Here is a 16,111-nt window from a genome sequence, read left to right as displayed (position 1 = left end):
TTTAACATGTCAACAAATGCTACTGGATTGTTATCTTATTTGTTGACTGTTGAAGGGGTTAAAGGCTTGGAAAGTTGGGAACAAAAGCTTCAGCAACATCTGTGTACTCATTTGAGCAGTGCAAATGGCAGTAGCAACCAATCATGTAATCATTATTAAGGAAGTAGGGAAACCATTCAGTCTCGCAATCCATCTTTATTATGGTTACAGTTATTGCCCTACTAATTATCAATCCTTTTGTTAGTTTTTAAGCTAAGAAAAAGGCATCCCCAAAGAAACACTGTTACAACATGAAGAGAAACATATGTACAGTCTGACTTTATTTTTAATTGTCGTGACCATTTTTCTAGCCTTTAGTAGAAACACTTGGCAGTACATCAAGTCCTGATTATTTATTTAGAAGCTTTATTGCTTCCCCCTCCTCCTGAAAGAAATGCAACAGTTAAGAACAAAGGTAAAATCCATCAGGAAAGAAGTAATTTCTATTAATTCGAACCTGGTTTAAAGAAATCTCCTCTTCGGGGCAAAAAATATTTCTCTCACCACTGATTTTTTAAAGAAATATCCTTCAGACATTAATCAGCAGTCCTGTTTTGTGACTGATTTCTTCTCAGAGTTGCCTGAAGTTATTGCTATTGTCACAGTGGGGAGTGACACTGCAGCAGCATTCCTTGCAGCACTGGAAGCCAAGCAGTAATGATCATTATCTATCACAATCATTTTTGCACACTTATTTAACCTTTAAAATTATATTTTGCCATCCGCCTTTTTGCCTGTTAAGAGGAAAAACAAATGCAGGATGCAGAGCTCATCAGTTTTGGGTTGAGTGTGTGTGCATAGACTGCAAAATCTACCCAACTAACTCCCAACCCTGCTTCACCTCCAATGTCCATTTCCTCTACCTGTGCTCCTAGGCCACGGAGCATCTCCCATGAAGAATGCCGAGCAGTATTCCTTGGATACAAGTTCATTATCTCCTTCTTTATTGCAACAATATTCCTTGCCTACAGCACCCACCTGCTTTTGTGCTTCAAGTCCTGAGCCCACAACTTGCATCGCTTATTTGCAACCTTCAGCACTTCCCTAAAACCTTTCCACCCAACCCGTGCACCCACCTCCCTTCTTGCACAGGATCTTGCCAGCTTTTCCAAGCAGAATAGACCTTCCCAGCTTGTGGGTTACCAACACCTACCTCACAACACCTGAAGTTTCAGGGGTGGGAAGGAAATTAAGGTGGGCAAAAAAACAACAAAAACCCAACACCATGATGCTCCAGCTTCACAGTTTCAAGAGACAACAATGTGCTGTTGAGGAGGGGGAGGACAAGATGGGACAGTGACCAGTCTGAGGTTGCTGTGTTATGTAGCAGCACTAAGCTAACTTTCCTCTCCACTCACCATCTTCCCTGCTGTCACTGAACACTTGTTGAGCTGCTGGGACCAGGCAATAGGGTAGCAGGGGCCACTCTACTGTAGGTTTCCCCTGGCCATCTCTGTCTGGGTTTTTCCCACCCCTGCTCTGTTGGCTTGGAGGGTAGAAGAGCTTGGGAGAGGCAGAAAGCTGGCCAGCAGGTGGGAGCTGAGCAGGGTGGGGAGGAGCCCCAGGTACCCTCTCAGGAGCAGCTTCTCGTTCTCCCTCCATTCAGAGACACATAAAGAGTGTTGCTTTCCATGGCAACAGGGAAAGTTGGGGTATGGGCACCTTTGGGCAGGACAGAAGCAGTGATGAGCTGCCAAAATCTTAACAACCTGTTCCCTCCTCACCCCACGATGGGGTCATAGCCCCCCTAAGAGCCAGAGGGACCTGCTGGGGGGCGAGGTGGGGAGTCCTGGCGGTGCTTACCTGGGGCAGCTCCCAGGAAGCATCCCACAGGTCCCTCTGGCTCCTAGGGGTGGGGTAGTGTAGCTAGGGGGGAGCAGGGGGAGCTGCTGCTCCCCCTACTGATCACATCAAAAGTGGCTCCTTAGGTGCCAACTCTGTGGGTGCTCCGGGGCTGGAGCACCCACGGGGAAAATTTGGTGGGTGCAGAGCACACACCGGCAGCTCCCCGCCCCACCCTGCGCCTGGCCCCAGCTCGCCTCCACCCCTGAACGCACCACCCTGCTCTGCTTTTCCGACCCCCCCCCCTCCACTTCCTGCTAATCAGCTGTTCGCATGAGAAGCCTGGGAGGGCTGAGAAGCAGGTGGCAGCTTCGCGCTCAGGCCCAGGGAGGCAGAGGCGAGCTGGGGAGCGCTTCCCCTGCGCGCCCCCCGGGTTACCTGCTGTGGCGCGGGCGGCCCTCCTCGCCCCCCCGCCGCCCCAGCTCACCTCTGCTCCGCCTCCTTGGGCCTGAGCGTGAAGCCACCACTTGCTTCTCAGCCCACCCCCCCCCCCGACTTAGAATCATAGAATATCAGGGTTGGAAGGGACCTCAGGAGGTCATCTAGTCCAACCCCCTGCTCAAAGCAGGACCGATCCCCAATTAAATCATCCCAGCCAGGGCTTTGTCAAGCTTGACCTTAAAAACTTCTAAGGAAGGGGATTCCACCACCTCCCTAGGTAACGCATTCCAGTGTTTCACCACCCTCCTAGTGAAAAAGTTTTTCCTAATATCCAACCTAAATCTCCCCCACTGCAACTTGAGACCATTACTCCTTGTCCTGTCATCCGCTACCATTGAGAATAGTCTAGATCCATTCTCTTTGGAACCACCTTTCCGGTAGTTGAAAGCAGCTGTCAAATCCCCCCTCATTCTTCTCTTCCACAGACTAAACAATCCCAGTTCCCTCAGCCTCTCCTCAGAAGTCATGTGTTCCAGTCCCCTACTCATTTTTGTTGCCCTCCGCTGGACTCTCTCCAATTTTTCCACATCCTTCTTATAGTGTGGGGCCCAAAACTGGACACAGTACTCCAGATAAGGCCTCACCAATGTCGAATAGAGGAGAACGATCACGTCCCTCGATCTGCTGGCAATGCCCCTACGTAGACATCCCAAAATGCCTTCTTGGCAACAAGGGCACACTGTTGACTCCTATCCAGCTTCTCGTCCACTGTAACCCCTAGGTCCTTTTCTGCAGAACTGCTGCCTAGCCATTCGGTCCCTAGTCTGTAGCGGTTCATTGGATTCTTCTGTCCAAAGTGCAGGACTCTGCACTTGTCCTTGTTGAACCTCATCAGATTTCTTTTGGCCCAATCTTCCAATTTGTCTAGGTCCCTCTGTATCCTATGCCTACCCTCCAGCGTATCTACCACTCCTCCCAGTTTAGTGTCATCTGCAAACTTGCTGAGGGTGCAATCCACACCATCCTCCAGATCATTTATGAAGATATTGAACAAAACCGGCCCCAGGACCGACCCTTGGGGCACTCCGCTTGATACCGGCTGCCAACTAGACATGGAGCCATTGATCATTACCCGTTGAGCCTGACAATCTAGCCAGCTTTCTACCCACCTTATAGTGCATTCATCCAGCCCATACTTCTTTAACTTGCTGACAAGAATACTGTGGGAGACCGTGTCAAAAGCTTTGCTAAAGTCAAGGAACAACACGTCCACTGCTTTCCCTTCATCCACAGAACCAGTTATCTCATCATAGAAGGCAATTAGATTAGTCAGGCATGACTTGCCCTTGGTGAATCCATGCTGACTGTTCCTGATCACTTTCCTCTCATCTAAGTGCAAACAGCTGATTCGCGGGAAGCCGGGGGGCGGAGAAGCAGAGCGGGGCGAAGAGTAACTCGGAGGCGGAGCGGAGGTGAGCTGGGGACAGGGAGGGGAGCTGCCGGTGGGTGCTCTGGACCCACTAAATTTTCCCTGTGGGTGCTCCAGCCCCGGAGCACCCACGGAGTCGGCGCCTAAGGCACCACTTTTGCCTGGTTGTTAAATTTAGAAACCTTTTTAGAACCAGTTATCCCTCACAGGACAACCGGTTCTAAAAGGTCTTCTAAATTTAACAACCAGCTCCAGCGAACCGGTGTGAACCGGCTCCAGGTCACCACTGGACAGAAGGGACTTATAGGGAGGGAGGGATGGAAAGAGGGGGGCACCTTGGGGAGAGGGCATTGGAGTAGTGCCCACAGTGCAAAACCACGACCACTCTGCAGTTTTGTGGAGATGCTTCTTTGCCTTCCCCATTTCCAAAGCCCCCAATGGGAAGACCACAAAACCCCATCCAAGTTACCCAGTAGAGGGAAAAAGGACTGGGCTCTCAACAGTTAAGATTAGCTGGAACATGGAGCTGTGTAACTTCACCTCTTACCAAAAAAAGGCACAGGTACAGTACCAGTCCATCTACTCCACACAGCATTTATGTTGCAACATCCAGAACTTACAATGCCCACACTGGCATGGTTCATAGACACTTTGAGGATGCTTTAAAAAAAAGAGTGAAGGGTAAGTTATTTCATGATGTTCCCGCTTGAGAAATGCATTTTAGTGAGGAAGGGAGGTTAGAGTACTCGTCTAGGAACTGGGAGATGTGGGTCACATCCCTGCTCTGCCACAGACTTCCTGTGGGACCATGGGAAGTCACTTAGCCTCATTGTGCCTCAGGTCCCCAATCTGTAAAATGGGGAGAGGATCACTGCCCTACATCACAGGGGTGTTTTGAGACAAAAAACACGTTTAATGTGAGGTGCTAAGATACTATGGTAATGAGATTTTAGGGCTGGTCTGACACCATTTGGAGTCACACTAGCTAGGGTAAGGATTATAAGGACTGTAAATCCTCATCCTTCAGGCCATGAGATGATCACCAGCTGCAGTCAGAAATTCCATCCTGCCCCAATACAGTATCACACAGCTACTGTATAGGGGTCTTACATTTTCCCCTGAAGGTGAGATTGGCCACTCTGAGTGACCCGTTACTGGTCTAGATGGACCACTGTTCTGGTCTAGCATGACAGTTCTTACTGCCAAAAATAAAACGCCCTCATTTGGATTCATCTCAGGTCTCCTGCTCCTTCACTTGTCAGGCTCTGAGTGTGCCATGGAGGCAAAACTCTTAGAGTATGTCTACACTGCAGTTAAACACCTGTGTCTGGCCTGTGTCAGCTTGGGCTTGGGCTGCAGGGCTGTCAAACTGTGGTGCAGATGTTCAGGGGTCCCAGAGCTCAGGCTCTAGCGTGAGTCCGAATGTCTAGATTGCAGTTTTCCAGCTCTGCAGCCGGAGCCCTACAAGCCTGAGTCAGCTGAGACAGGCCAGCCATGGGTGTTTAATTGCAGTGTAGACATACTCTCAGTTCAGGCTGTCTTTAAAGCAGCTGGTACTAATAGCTTCGAGGACTTCTGCCTTAACTAGCTGCAGAGATGAACAGGCACAGTAGAAAGCTGCCGTTAGGTCGGATGGGAACATAGGATACACAGAGAGAAAATAGGCCCAAATTAAAGGGCAGGTTAAAAAAATCCACAACTTTTAATGGCCATTCATCACTTCTTTGTTTCCTTTAATTTGTTTTTTGTGGGGATAATTCACTGTTGCTTAACAATGAGCTATTAACCCTAATCCTAAACTATTAACATTTTCTGTGCCTGTTCTTGTTGCCATTTTGAAATTTCCTAGGTTTGGGCATATCCTTTAGTGCAATACTCAGAAGCCTGAGGGTTAGAGTGCATTAAAATTAAAGAGTTGTCCTCAAGCTTCTATTTTAAGGAGGACAAAGCCCCACTTACATACACTGGTACCGTACGTTGTGCTGAATGGAGTACCCGGGGCAAATACATCCAGGCTGCCAACTTTAAGCCCAAGGGCCACATTGTGCTAGTCCCTCTTTATTCATGTGCTGTGGCATGTTTCCGCATCTAGTCCCTTAAAAATGAACTGGGGAAAACTAACCAGCACACCAACTCATGCACCAGAACACCCAGCAAGTATAGTCAGACACCTAAAGTGAAATCCTACCCCATTGAAGTCAATGGGATTTTTGCCAGTGACTTTAATGAAGTCAGGATTTCACCCCTGGATTGCACTGTGCTACATGTGTGATCAGGAGCATGTGCTAGAAGCAGCTGCATACTGCATCTGTTTGAAGAAGTACTAAGGTGAACTTCAGAATACGTTCTCCCCCTCTCCCCCCGAACCAGTCTGCCTTGCACAGGAAGGGTGAATCAGGGCCTCACACCTGACTTGCTCTGATCCCACCTCACTTGCTCTGATCCCACCTCTAGAGAGGCTAAAGGTAAGTGCAGGCTTTTGTCCTGTCATGTGACACTTCAGTGGTTTGTTTGTGTAAATCATTGAAATTCAGATTTGAAGTCACATCTTTGGCAATCAGACAACTCTGGCATATCAGATCCGATGCGGGATGTTTTCCACGTCAGATATGAAGCTTACTGCTGTGCAAATATAAAGAAAAATGAGCTGGTACTCAGCATAGCTATGACAGTGATAAGCAATAGTTTAAAGGGCACATCCAACTGGCCATGTGCTGGAAAAACTTACCTCTATGACATGTTTTACGCACGTGGAAGGGGTATGTGCACACAAGCGAGCTAGCATAACTTTGAAAATCTAGACCTGAGTGAAAGCTTCTGCAAATCATGTTGTTTGCAGGCAGAATGGGTAATTGTAAGTGCAGGGATGTGGAGACAGTAGGCTAGCCCCCCGACAGCCAAAACAGCTGTGATGGATGAGTGGTTAACACATTGGACTCAAAATCAATGGGGTTCCCCCATGCAGTTTTGAATCTTGCTCACAGTGAGGGGCTGCTTTTGACTTGGTGTCTTTTTCCAAAATACACACTCTAGGAATTATTTTGGGGGGGGCTCTGTGGCCTGTGCTATACAGGAGGTCAGACTAGCTGAGCACAACGGTCCCATCTGGCTTTGGAATCTATGAATCCTCAGCTGGTATAAATCGGCATAGTTCAATTGACTTTAATAGTGCAATGCCAGTTCATACCAGCTGAGGATCTGGTCTTGTGTTTACTGGGAAATTCAGGTTTTGTCAAAAATATGCTCCTCCTTATTCAATGCAATTCAGTAGCAATTAGAGTACTATGGTGCTAAAGCAGATTTAGTACGTATGGAAGAAGGGAACTTCCAGTGTTCAGTATTATATTGTTCTGTAGTAGCGTGATACTCAAACTATCCTATTGCAAGTATTACCATTATTGCTTCTATTAGTACATTTTAGAATTCGTCTGCGAGAGAGACTATTTGGAATAGATGCAGAATCAAGTGGCCATCCCTTGAATAAATAATATACGTTAAACACTTGGAATATTGCTTTTATTTCATGTATTAGAAAAATTAGTCATCCAAAGCACTAAACCAATTGATACTGGTTTTGCACACTGGTTGGCAGTCTTGCTGAGGATTGAATGTTCATGGACACTGAACATCCTCTCACCCTTAGCGGTGATCGTTCCAAAGAGAGTTGAATCATGTTAGCAGAGCAAGTGGATAAGTGTCATATGGCAAGCAGTGCATGTGATGCTTTAGATAGAGATTTCCGAAGTCAAGGATTTCACAAGTCCAAAATGTTTGATGCAAACCAGTAGATGATGGACAATATTCTCCTAAGACATGCAGTAGCATTCATCAACATTCAGACTGCTTTGAGGGAAAACAAAGACAACGTAAAAGAAAACAGCTGTAAATACATACAACTTTTCAGTCAACATAGATCAGCGGACCCAAACATTGAGAGCTGAGTTTTCAAAAACAGACACTTAAGATGCAGACACAATATGTGCATGCTGCTGCAAACAGACATGTGCTTGTGCAAATTAGGCATTCTGCAGGGGGAATGGATAATTGTGCATCACAGACGGTGTGACTGCGTGCACGGTATATGTTTGCAAGCAAGATTATCTGCTTGTGCATCCATCTGCTTCTGAAAAGTTATGATGCAGAATCAAAGGGGAAAAGCACTTAAAGAAAACAGGAAGGAGATGTGAAATGGGGGAGGAGGGAATAACAGTGACGCAGGGAGAAAGAATTGAAGGGAGCCAGGTTCATATAAACACCAAGTGCATTAAACACATGCAAATGGTAGAAAAACTCTCAGACTTCAGTAGCAGAGTTGGACCAGCATTGAGCACCTTTGAAAATTCCATCCGCAGTTCTCTATCCCAGGCACCAGCCCTAAATAAGAATTTTCAAAGAGGAGGGCTTTTTATTGTTTTTAAAGTGAATTTAAAATAAGAGAAAAGGGTAGAGAAAATAGAAAGTAAACATTTAAATTGAGTGGAGCAGTCAGAGGAGCTGAGCTCCCAACAGAGAGCTTATCCATAGGAGGACCAAAGAAGTGGTGAATGCGGAGTGCATTCATCGACAGGTACATTATATATCTCTTTGACATACTTATATGACCCCTGTTATCATAGTATCTGAGCACCTCACTGTTCTTAATGTATTTATCTTCACAACAACCCCACAAGGTCAGGAAGTGCTCTCCCCATTTTACAAATGGGAAAATGACGTGTGAAGAGATTAAATGAGTTGCCCAAGGTCACACAGGAAGTCTGTGGCACAGCAGGGCATTAAACCCAGGTCTTCCCAGTCTGAGGCTGACATCCTGCTCACTGGACCATTCTTCCATTATCTTTAGTCTTCCATCACAGGACATTTGCGCTGCCATTACTGGAGCTGAACCCGTTGTAAAGATTGAGGTTTCCAGTGCTGGAAGCCCAGAACCTTTCATAAACACAAACATTTGATTTAAATGAGAGGGGAATTTTTTTCCTTAAGTCTCCAGGTTTGAGAAAAAGCTGTTGGCTGTTTTTTTAATTTTACAATATGTCAGTATTGCAAACAGGTAATTTAATTAAATTTTTAATACATAGTGCAGCATCACCTCGGGAAATTTAATTAACCAAATAACCGTGGTGATTAGTATGATACGTATTGATTTGGGAGCTACTGTTGATCCATGAGTGACTGTACAGCTGTTGATTTTCTCTTGCACTGCACTGTATTGTGTGTTGTGACAAAAAGAGGTCTACTGTCCCAGTTTTGTGGAGTAGCCTTTGTATCTTGTGTGACTTGTTTAAAGTATAACACGTGCTTTAGAACTGAGACTTTAAAAAGAGCTCTTTATTAATGTGGAATTCAGACTAACTTGGGGATCTTAGCAATTACTTTTGAAAACAACGATAGCAAGGAACTTTTTAAAATCTTGTTTATGAAGTCTTGCAATTATTACATCTCACCGATGTCAAAGATGCATGTTTATCTGCCATTTGAAAAATGCAAACGTTTAAAAGATAGGAGAATAATAATGAGGCACACTGACTTGCGTGTCTGTCTGTCTGTACAGGCCTTGATGCTAGTCTCCCGGTGGCTTTGCATCAGGGTAACTCTATTGCCTTCAATGGAGGTAGTCCTGATTTACACCATTGTAAATAAAGACAGAACCTGGACTATGGCACTGTCTTGTGTTAAGTCATTTTCATTTAGATCTGGTGCTCTTAAATTCTTTGACAGCTTGCCTGTCACCAGAGGGTGAATGATGTTATTAACACTCATTGTTATTAGATTCATTATAATTATCCCAGCAGCCCAGAATGAATCCCCTTGTTTTGTGTCCTTGTTATGTTGTTGCAGCTGGACAGCTGGCTGGTAACTCCTCAGTAGAGATGTATCGCCAAGTGCTCTTGTCAGGCTGCCGCTGTGTGGAGCTGGACTGCTGGAAGGGACGAACAGCAGAAGAAGAGCCCGTCATTACACATGGATTCACCATGACAACGGAAATATCCTTCAAGGTATAATGAGGCAACACAGTGTCACTTTATCTTGGGTAGTTCCTTGCATGTAAAATGTGTCCCTACACATGGCAGAGTTAAACACCTTCATACAGCGAAGGTAGAAGGAAAGAGAAATGGAGGGGCAAAGAGATGTTTTCAGATGAGTGTTGAAAACAGGTGGAGAGTCATTGAAACTGAGATAGAGGGAGGATGTTCCAGCAGTCCAGAGCTGCAAGAAGAAGATCATGAGTGGAGAGATGCCACATTCGGACAGAAAAGAGACCAGTGCTAGATGATAGAGAGAGCAGACAGACATGTATGGAGTCCCTGGCGGGTTTTGTAAGCAAGGAGGGCAAGTGTGAACTGAATCTTGAGGTGAATGGGGAGCCAGTGGAATTGTCTGAGGATAGAGGGGATATGGCCACATTTCTTGTACGGGTGAGAACACGAGCAGGGGGATCCTGTATGGGCTGGAGTCTGGAGAGCTGGAATTGAAGCCATGACAAAATGAGTCCAAGCAAGAGAAGAAGGCCTGAATGAGGATTTTGACAGAAAAGGGGGCAAAGCTCCTTCTCTTCTCTATCTGGCAGGGACTCTTAACTCCCTGCCAAATTTGCTGTCATGTGTTTTCTTTCCTTTCCATGGCCTGCAGATTTACTCATTCCTTTCCCCCTGCAGGTCTGACTATTAGCACTAAGGTTGCAGAAAGCCTGCAGGGAGAACGGCTGTGTAGCAGTAGCCCTGGCTGGGATGATTTAATTGGGGATTGGTCCTGCTTTGAGCAGGGGGTTGGACTAGATGACCTCCTGAGGTCCCATAGATATTCTATGATTCTGTGTGAGGGAGAAAGGAGACAAGAGTGCACACAGCTAGTGGCAGAGGACCTCTTCCCCTCCAGGCATTCAAAAGCTGCCAACACCCTGGCACGTTCAGTGACACTTGAGATGTTATTCCCATGATTCCCCTGAACAGTCTGGTACCCACAGCTTGGGAATCAGTGGGTTAATGGGGAAAGCAGGAAACAAAAATGCTGGAGCTTAGAAGGCAGCAAGATAGTAACTGTAGATAAAGAAATAACAAAGTTGTAAATTCCAGGAACTAAAGTGACAACGGACTGCCCATCCAGGTAGCGAGACATTAACAGTGTCAGTGCACAGGAGTAATTGAAATTGGCTAAAAGGCTATCTCACTTTCAGTCTACAGTATGTATTTGATCTGCACAAATGCTAGATAGCGGTAATAGTACATTAGCTAAAATGCTGTGTAAGGGCAGCATTTTAGAGTTCTGAAAGAAATAATTTTAATTTTAGGTACTTCTTTTCTATGAAAATACAGTTCTAGGCTTACTAATATGCAGAAGATATTTGGGAAAATATCATCCTTCTCTGAAGTATCCTTTTGTTACTGGTGATAGGCTTGGCCACTTTAACAGCTACAGATTTTGCGTGGGTCTCTTTCACTGTAAGGCACAAGTGTTTACTTGTCTTGATAGTCATTCACTTACAACATAAATAAGTAACACAACAACAAAGTATCTATATTTCACTTGCACTGCACTGCTTCTCTGCTTTTTTCACTCTTTCTCTCTAACTCTATGCTGATAGATTTAGTCACAGGAAATTGTAAAATACTACCCCTGGCACTATTATTACTAACCTTCTCCTTTCACAGTTGAGAAATTAGTTGATGCTGATGTAGAGTTTGGTTTCTGAAAGTTGTTTAATTAAATAAGGTGGTTCTCAACCTCTCCTCAGCCGCGTACAAGAGTATAAAGCAAAACCTGTCTGATTCTTTTAAAGCATACACAAGAATAGGGCCCAGGAGATTTCAGGATCCAGTTCATGTCTCGCTGGCATCTGAAGGGGGAGGGAGGGACGTCTGAGTATAATCAGAATCTTTCAGTCACCCCTAATGCAAATGTCCTTTTACATTTATTTATTTATTTATTGCCGCTCCTCTTTTCACCTCTAAAGTGTATGCTAGGTGAGCAAAGCAGTAGTGATAGAATGCATCAGAGGTGTGTGACTCAGTTCTGAACCATCATTGGCTCTGGCTGTTGGGTGCTAAGTCACTGAACGGTTCGTGCTTTTGGCGTGGCTGTCACAGGCACTGCTGTTTGCTCAGACCATCGGTTTTCACTGACATAAAGAGATTTTCTAAAGTGTAGAGACAAAAAGTAATATGAATTCCCTTTTGAGACAACTTCATTCATTCTTTTTTGTCTCCTCTCATGACTCAGAGCAATTTGTGAGGCTTCTGACTCCTTCAGATTGGGAGCCACTGCAGGTATATGACCTTATAGCAAAAACAACCATATTCCTCTTGTCAAATTCAGGAGTTGCTTTCTAGATATACGCACTTTCTGTGTCTCTACTTTGGAGCATCATTTCCAGTGAGTCACGCTCCTGCTACAATGAAACATGGATCTTAGCATCATTTCTGCACTGACTGAAGTGGATCTGTATATAAATTTGAAGATGCAGAAAGCTCAGTGTCTCCACAAGGGCTCATCACTTCATTGACCCAATGTTTGAATCTCACATCTGCAGATTCAGCCAATCCCAGAAGGGTGACCAAGCTCTTACCCTTTCAAGCTGACTTTCCCCCCACTTCATTTTCTCCCCCTGTATTCAGTATTTTCATCCCATCTGGGGAGTTGCAATGACAGCCGAGGAAGTAGTTTCATATGACTATACAGAACTAGTCCATAACTGGAGCAAAGCTCTCCTTCCAAGTGCACAATGGAGTGCTTAGCTTTCATACTGTGCTCTTCCCTACACAGGCAGAGCTCCCACTGCTATCCATACTGTTGCGCGGAGCTGAGAAGAGAATTTGGCTCACTGTCCCTCGCAGGTGTCTAAAATGTAACACACGCTGTACCCTTTCACCCGGACGTGAGTCACAGGTCTCTTAGAAAGAACATTTCATAGAGTGCTGCTCGGCCCAAGTCTACTACAAAATGAGAAATAGATCTCTGCAGTAGGGTTAAGGGCCTGCAGCTTGATTATTTTAATTATGCTTTCAGGGGCTCTTGCAATCCATGTGTGAGAGTGGTGAAGTCTAAAGGGAACGAAAAATAGAGCTAATAAATCTTAAAGATCTAAACTAACCTTTCTGTAGATCATAATGGGTGGGATTTGCAAAAGATCCTTGTCACTTAGGTGCACAAGCCACAATGGCTTTCAATGGGACTTATGTGCTTACGTCGCATAGGCACTAATAAAAAAATCCCACCCAGTGTCACAAACGTAAGGTGACATCAGTGTTTTGTGATCTACCTGGGCTAGAAGCAAGTTTCATCTAGAATGAGGTATTTTGTACTGTCCAATGGCGTGCAGTGTCTGTTGCTAACTCTCATGGTTCATGAGATATCCGACTGCTTACTTATGTATCATTTATTTATCAGTTTTACTTCTACAAATAAACATGTAACCAGAAACCTACTGCTAGATAGAATCAACCTATGCTAGGCCCTGAGGAGGAAGATTCCACATTTGGGAAAAGGAAAAAACAAATGGCTTTTGAAGCTTTTGAAGCTCAGAGGCTAGAGAATGAGAAGTAATCTTGGTAGAGCTGGGTTAATGATCAGTGTGCCGGTGAGGTAGTTAAGTGTGTAAAGTTTGCTATTTATTATGTGGGGAGTGTGTGCATGTGTATACAGTCATATCACTGGTGAGTCAGTTCTTCAGCTGGTGTAAATAGTCATATCTCCATTGACTTCAGGTCAGGATCTGCTCCATACAGTATAGATATAATCTGATGTTTCTATCGGGAACATCAGGATATACACTCAGTGTTGCCAACTCTTGCTATATTTGGTGTTTTTTCTTAAAGCCCTGGGCTCTAGAGTTGTGTGAATGCACCGGAATCTCAGCTTTCATTAAAATAAAATTAATTTCCAACCCTCGTGGTTGTATAGCGTAGCTTGGGAAGGTGACTTCTAAAAGTTCAAAAGCCAGAAAGTAAATTAAAAGAACTCTCACTAGATTAAAAAACCCTCATTATTTTGCATTCCATTGTATGATTTTTGGTGCTTGACTCATTATTTTTTTTTAATCACTGTATGGGTATAACAGTCTTCGATGCTAAAGCGAGTTCATCTGGAAGCGGGTTTGTATTTCAAGAGGGAAATGTGAATTATTTCTAACAATATGTGCATTGATATAGGATAAAATGGGCACACAGCTAAAATTAAAGTCATAAAATGATTCCTCCGGTAGATAAACTATTGCCATCTTCAGTCAAGGCTGAAAGGCAGCCTTTACAAATAAATGGTTCCATTTCTGAATATATGTTTTATAGATTATTACACAGTAGGATGCTAAAACTCAATGAAACAGTCTTTTTTGTATTGTGCCTTGAAGGCTTTTCCCACAACAAACAGGAGAGGACGGAAAATGTGTGCGTCAGAGTACTACGGATTTTACAAAAAAAAAGAAACGAGAAAAGAAAAAGAAAGATGCTACTTAGAAGATACAACAGGCTTGTCAAATAAAACATGATTATTTTAATTATTCAAAATAATCCATGAAAGGTATAACTTTAGGCATGGAATGAATCATGACCTGCAAAAAGTTCTACAATAAGCTATTGGTTCAATCACAGAGAGGCACAAAACCACGTTTGGAGTGAGGTAGCACTTTGGAGATCAGATTGTAGATCAGACTGTAAAAGCAAATCCAAAACTTTCAAGTTGTTCAGAATAAAAAGTCTGGGCAAGGTTTTGGAAGGCACTGAGTTCTCTTGTGTTTGCTTTGCAGATAGATAAGTTAGATCAGGAACCAAAATATATCTCCTGTAGACATAAAGGGTGTGTAACCTATCTGTGTCCTAATTTCTTTAGGAAGTAATAGAAGCTATTGCTGAGTGTGCATTTAAGACATCGCCTTTTCCGATCCTCCTTTCCTTTGAAAACCATGTGGATTCGTAAGTAATTACGGTGTTACAATGTTTATTATACAGTGTTACAATGTCAAGACACAAGATTATTTAGCATTTTTGTTATCTGGCATTATCGTCAATCATCATAATTACTGAATTTGTCATCCTACATGTAAGCCCTTAAGGTACTTGAACATGTGCATAACTTTCAGTATGTGAGTAGTCTGATTGATTTAAATGAGATTACTCACCTTCTTAAAGTTAGGCACAGACTTAGGTATCTCGCTGAATCGGAGCCTTGAATGTGAGGGGGAATGTTTTAATAATTATTGGCCAAATTCTCTCACCTGCACTCAGGTTCAATAGTATCTTTCTGCCCAAGTAGCCTCAGTGATTTTAATGGGCTTACTCCTGGAGTAAGGTTCTACTCCATCAGAATATGTGAAATTCGCATTGACAGTAAACATAACAAAAATGAAAGAGAGTGCGAGAGAGAATATGCCCCGTAATCTATTTTAATGTACACAGCAATTTCCTTGGAGGTGGCACAAGTGTAAACGAGAGTGAAAGTTGTCCACAGTGTGTGTCTTAGAGGAAAGCCCAGAAGTGGGCTTAGCGTGTGTGTGTGTGTGTGTTGGAGTTGGTCAGTAATTTTTCAACCAAACCTCTTTCTGGCAAAAAATGCAGATTTGTTTAAACCAACACATTTTTGCATGAAAGGTTCAGTTCTGACAAATTTCCTGATTTAAAAAACTTTTGAGAAAAAAGTCTTGGAATTGTTGAAACGTCTCACTTTGACGCTTTCAACACAAGAAGTTCTGCTTGTTTGGTTTGGAAGGACTTTTCATTTAGAAATTTAGGTGAATAGTAATTTTTTAAATTAAAAACGCTGAACGCAAAACAAAATGTTTCGATTGACCAGAACCAATTTTTTTTCTCACATTTTTGGTTAGGGCAAATTTTCAAGATTTTGACATTCTGTGCCAATGTGGTTGGGAAAAACGTTGAAATCTTGAAAAATCTCCTGTGAAAGAAAAACTCTCTCTCCCCTCACCCCTACTTCCCCTCCTCTGAGCTCCAAAATATATATGATTAGTCATGGAGTCGGGAAATATTTTGGGACTCCCTCTTTTTGTGCTATTAGACAAAGATAAAAAGAAAAAGGGATGGATTTGCTTACCAATGGATACTAAATGCACTGTTCTTCATTGCCCACACTGATTGATTCACAGAGCAAAATTAATGTTGAGAAATAGCTACTCATCCCTCCTTCTTAGCAGAATCTAAGATCCCATTGTCTTATAGTGAACTGGGGTGTCTCTACATCATAGCAAAACTGTCACCAAAAAAAAATTAGGGAAGAATCACATGCATCCCATTTCATCTGCAGTTGACCCATACAACACTGACACTATGCTGATTGTCGGTCTTGGTCCCATTCCCCCTCCAATCACCCCTTTGTATCAACACCTCCTTCCACTGACGAAAGAAATCAGGAACCCTGGATGATCAGAAGTTTGAAATGTACCCATAGGACCAAATTCAAAGGTGTGGTTAAAGGTAG

General features: G+C 43.8%; 1 protein-coding gene across 5 annotated transcripts in view; it reads left to right on the top strand.

The window, feature by feature from the left end:
* The window catches only part of PLCB1 (phospholipase C beta 1), a 650,190-nt gene that overhangs the window by 462,749 nt on the left and 171,330 nt on the right, over nt 1-16,111 (top strand). For all 5 annotated transcript variants that reach the window (XM_037896161.2, XM_043544063.1, XM_043544064.1 and 2 more), the window contains 2 exons: nt 9,527-9,684; nt 14,510-14,592. In XM_037896161.2, the coding sequence (XP_037752089.1) occupies nt 9,527-9,684; nt 14,510-14,592 (241 nt within the window). The remainder of the gene's footprint in view (nt 1-9,526; nt 9,685-14,509; nt 14,593-16,111) is intronic.

This window comes from Chelonia mydas, chromosome 3 (genome assembly GCF_015237465.2).
Source record: "Chelonia mydas isolate rCheMyd1 chromosome 3, rCheMyd1.pri.v2, whole genome shotgun sequence".
NCBI lineage: Eukaryota > Metazoa > Chordata > Testudines > Cheloniidae > Chelonia > Chelonia mydas.
This window is presented reverse-complemented; position numbering and strand designations above follow the sequence as displayed.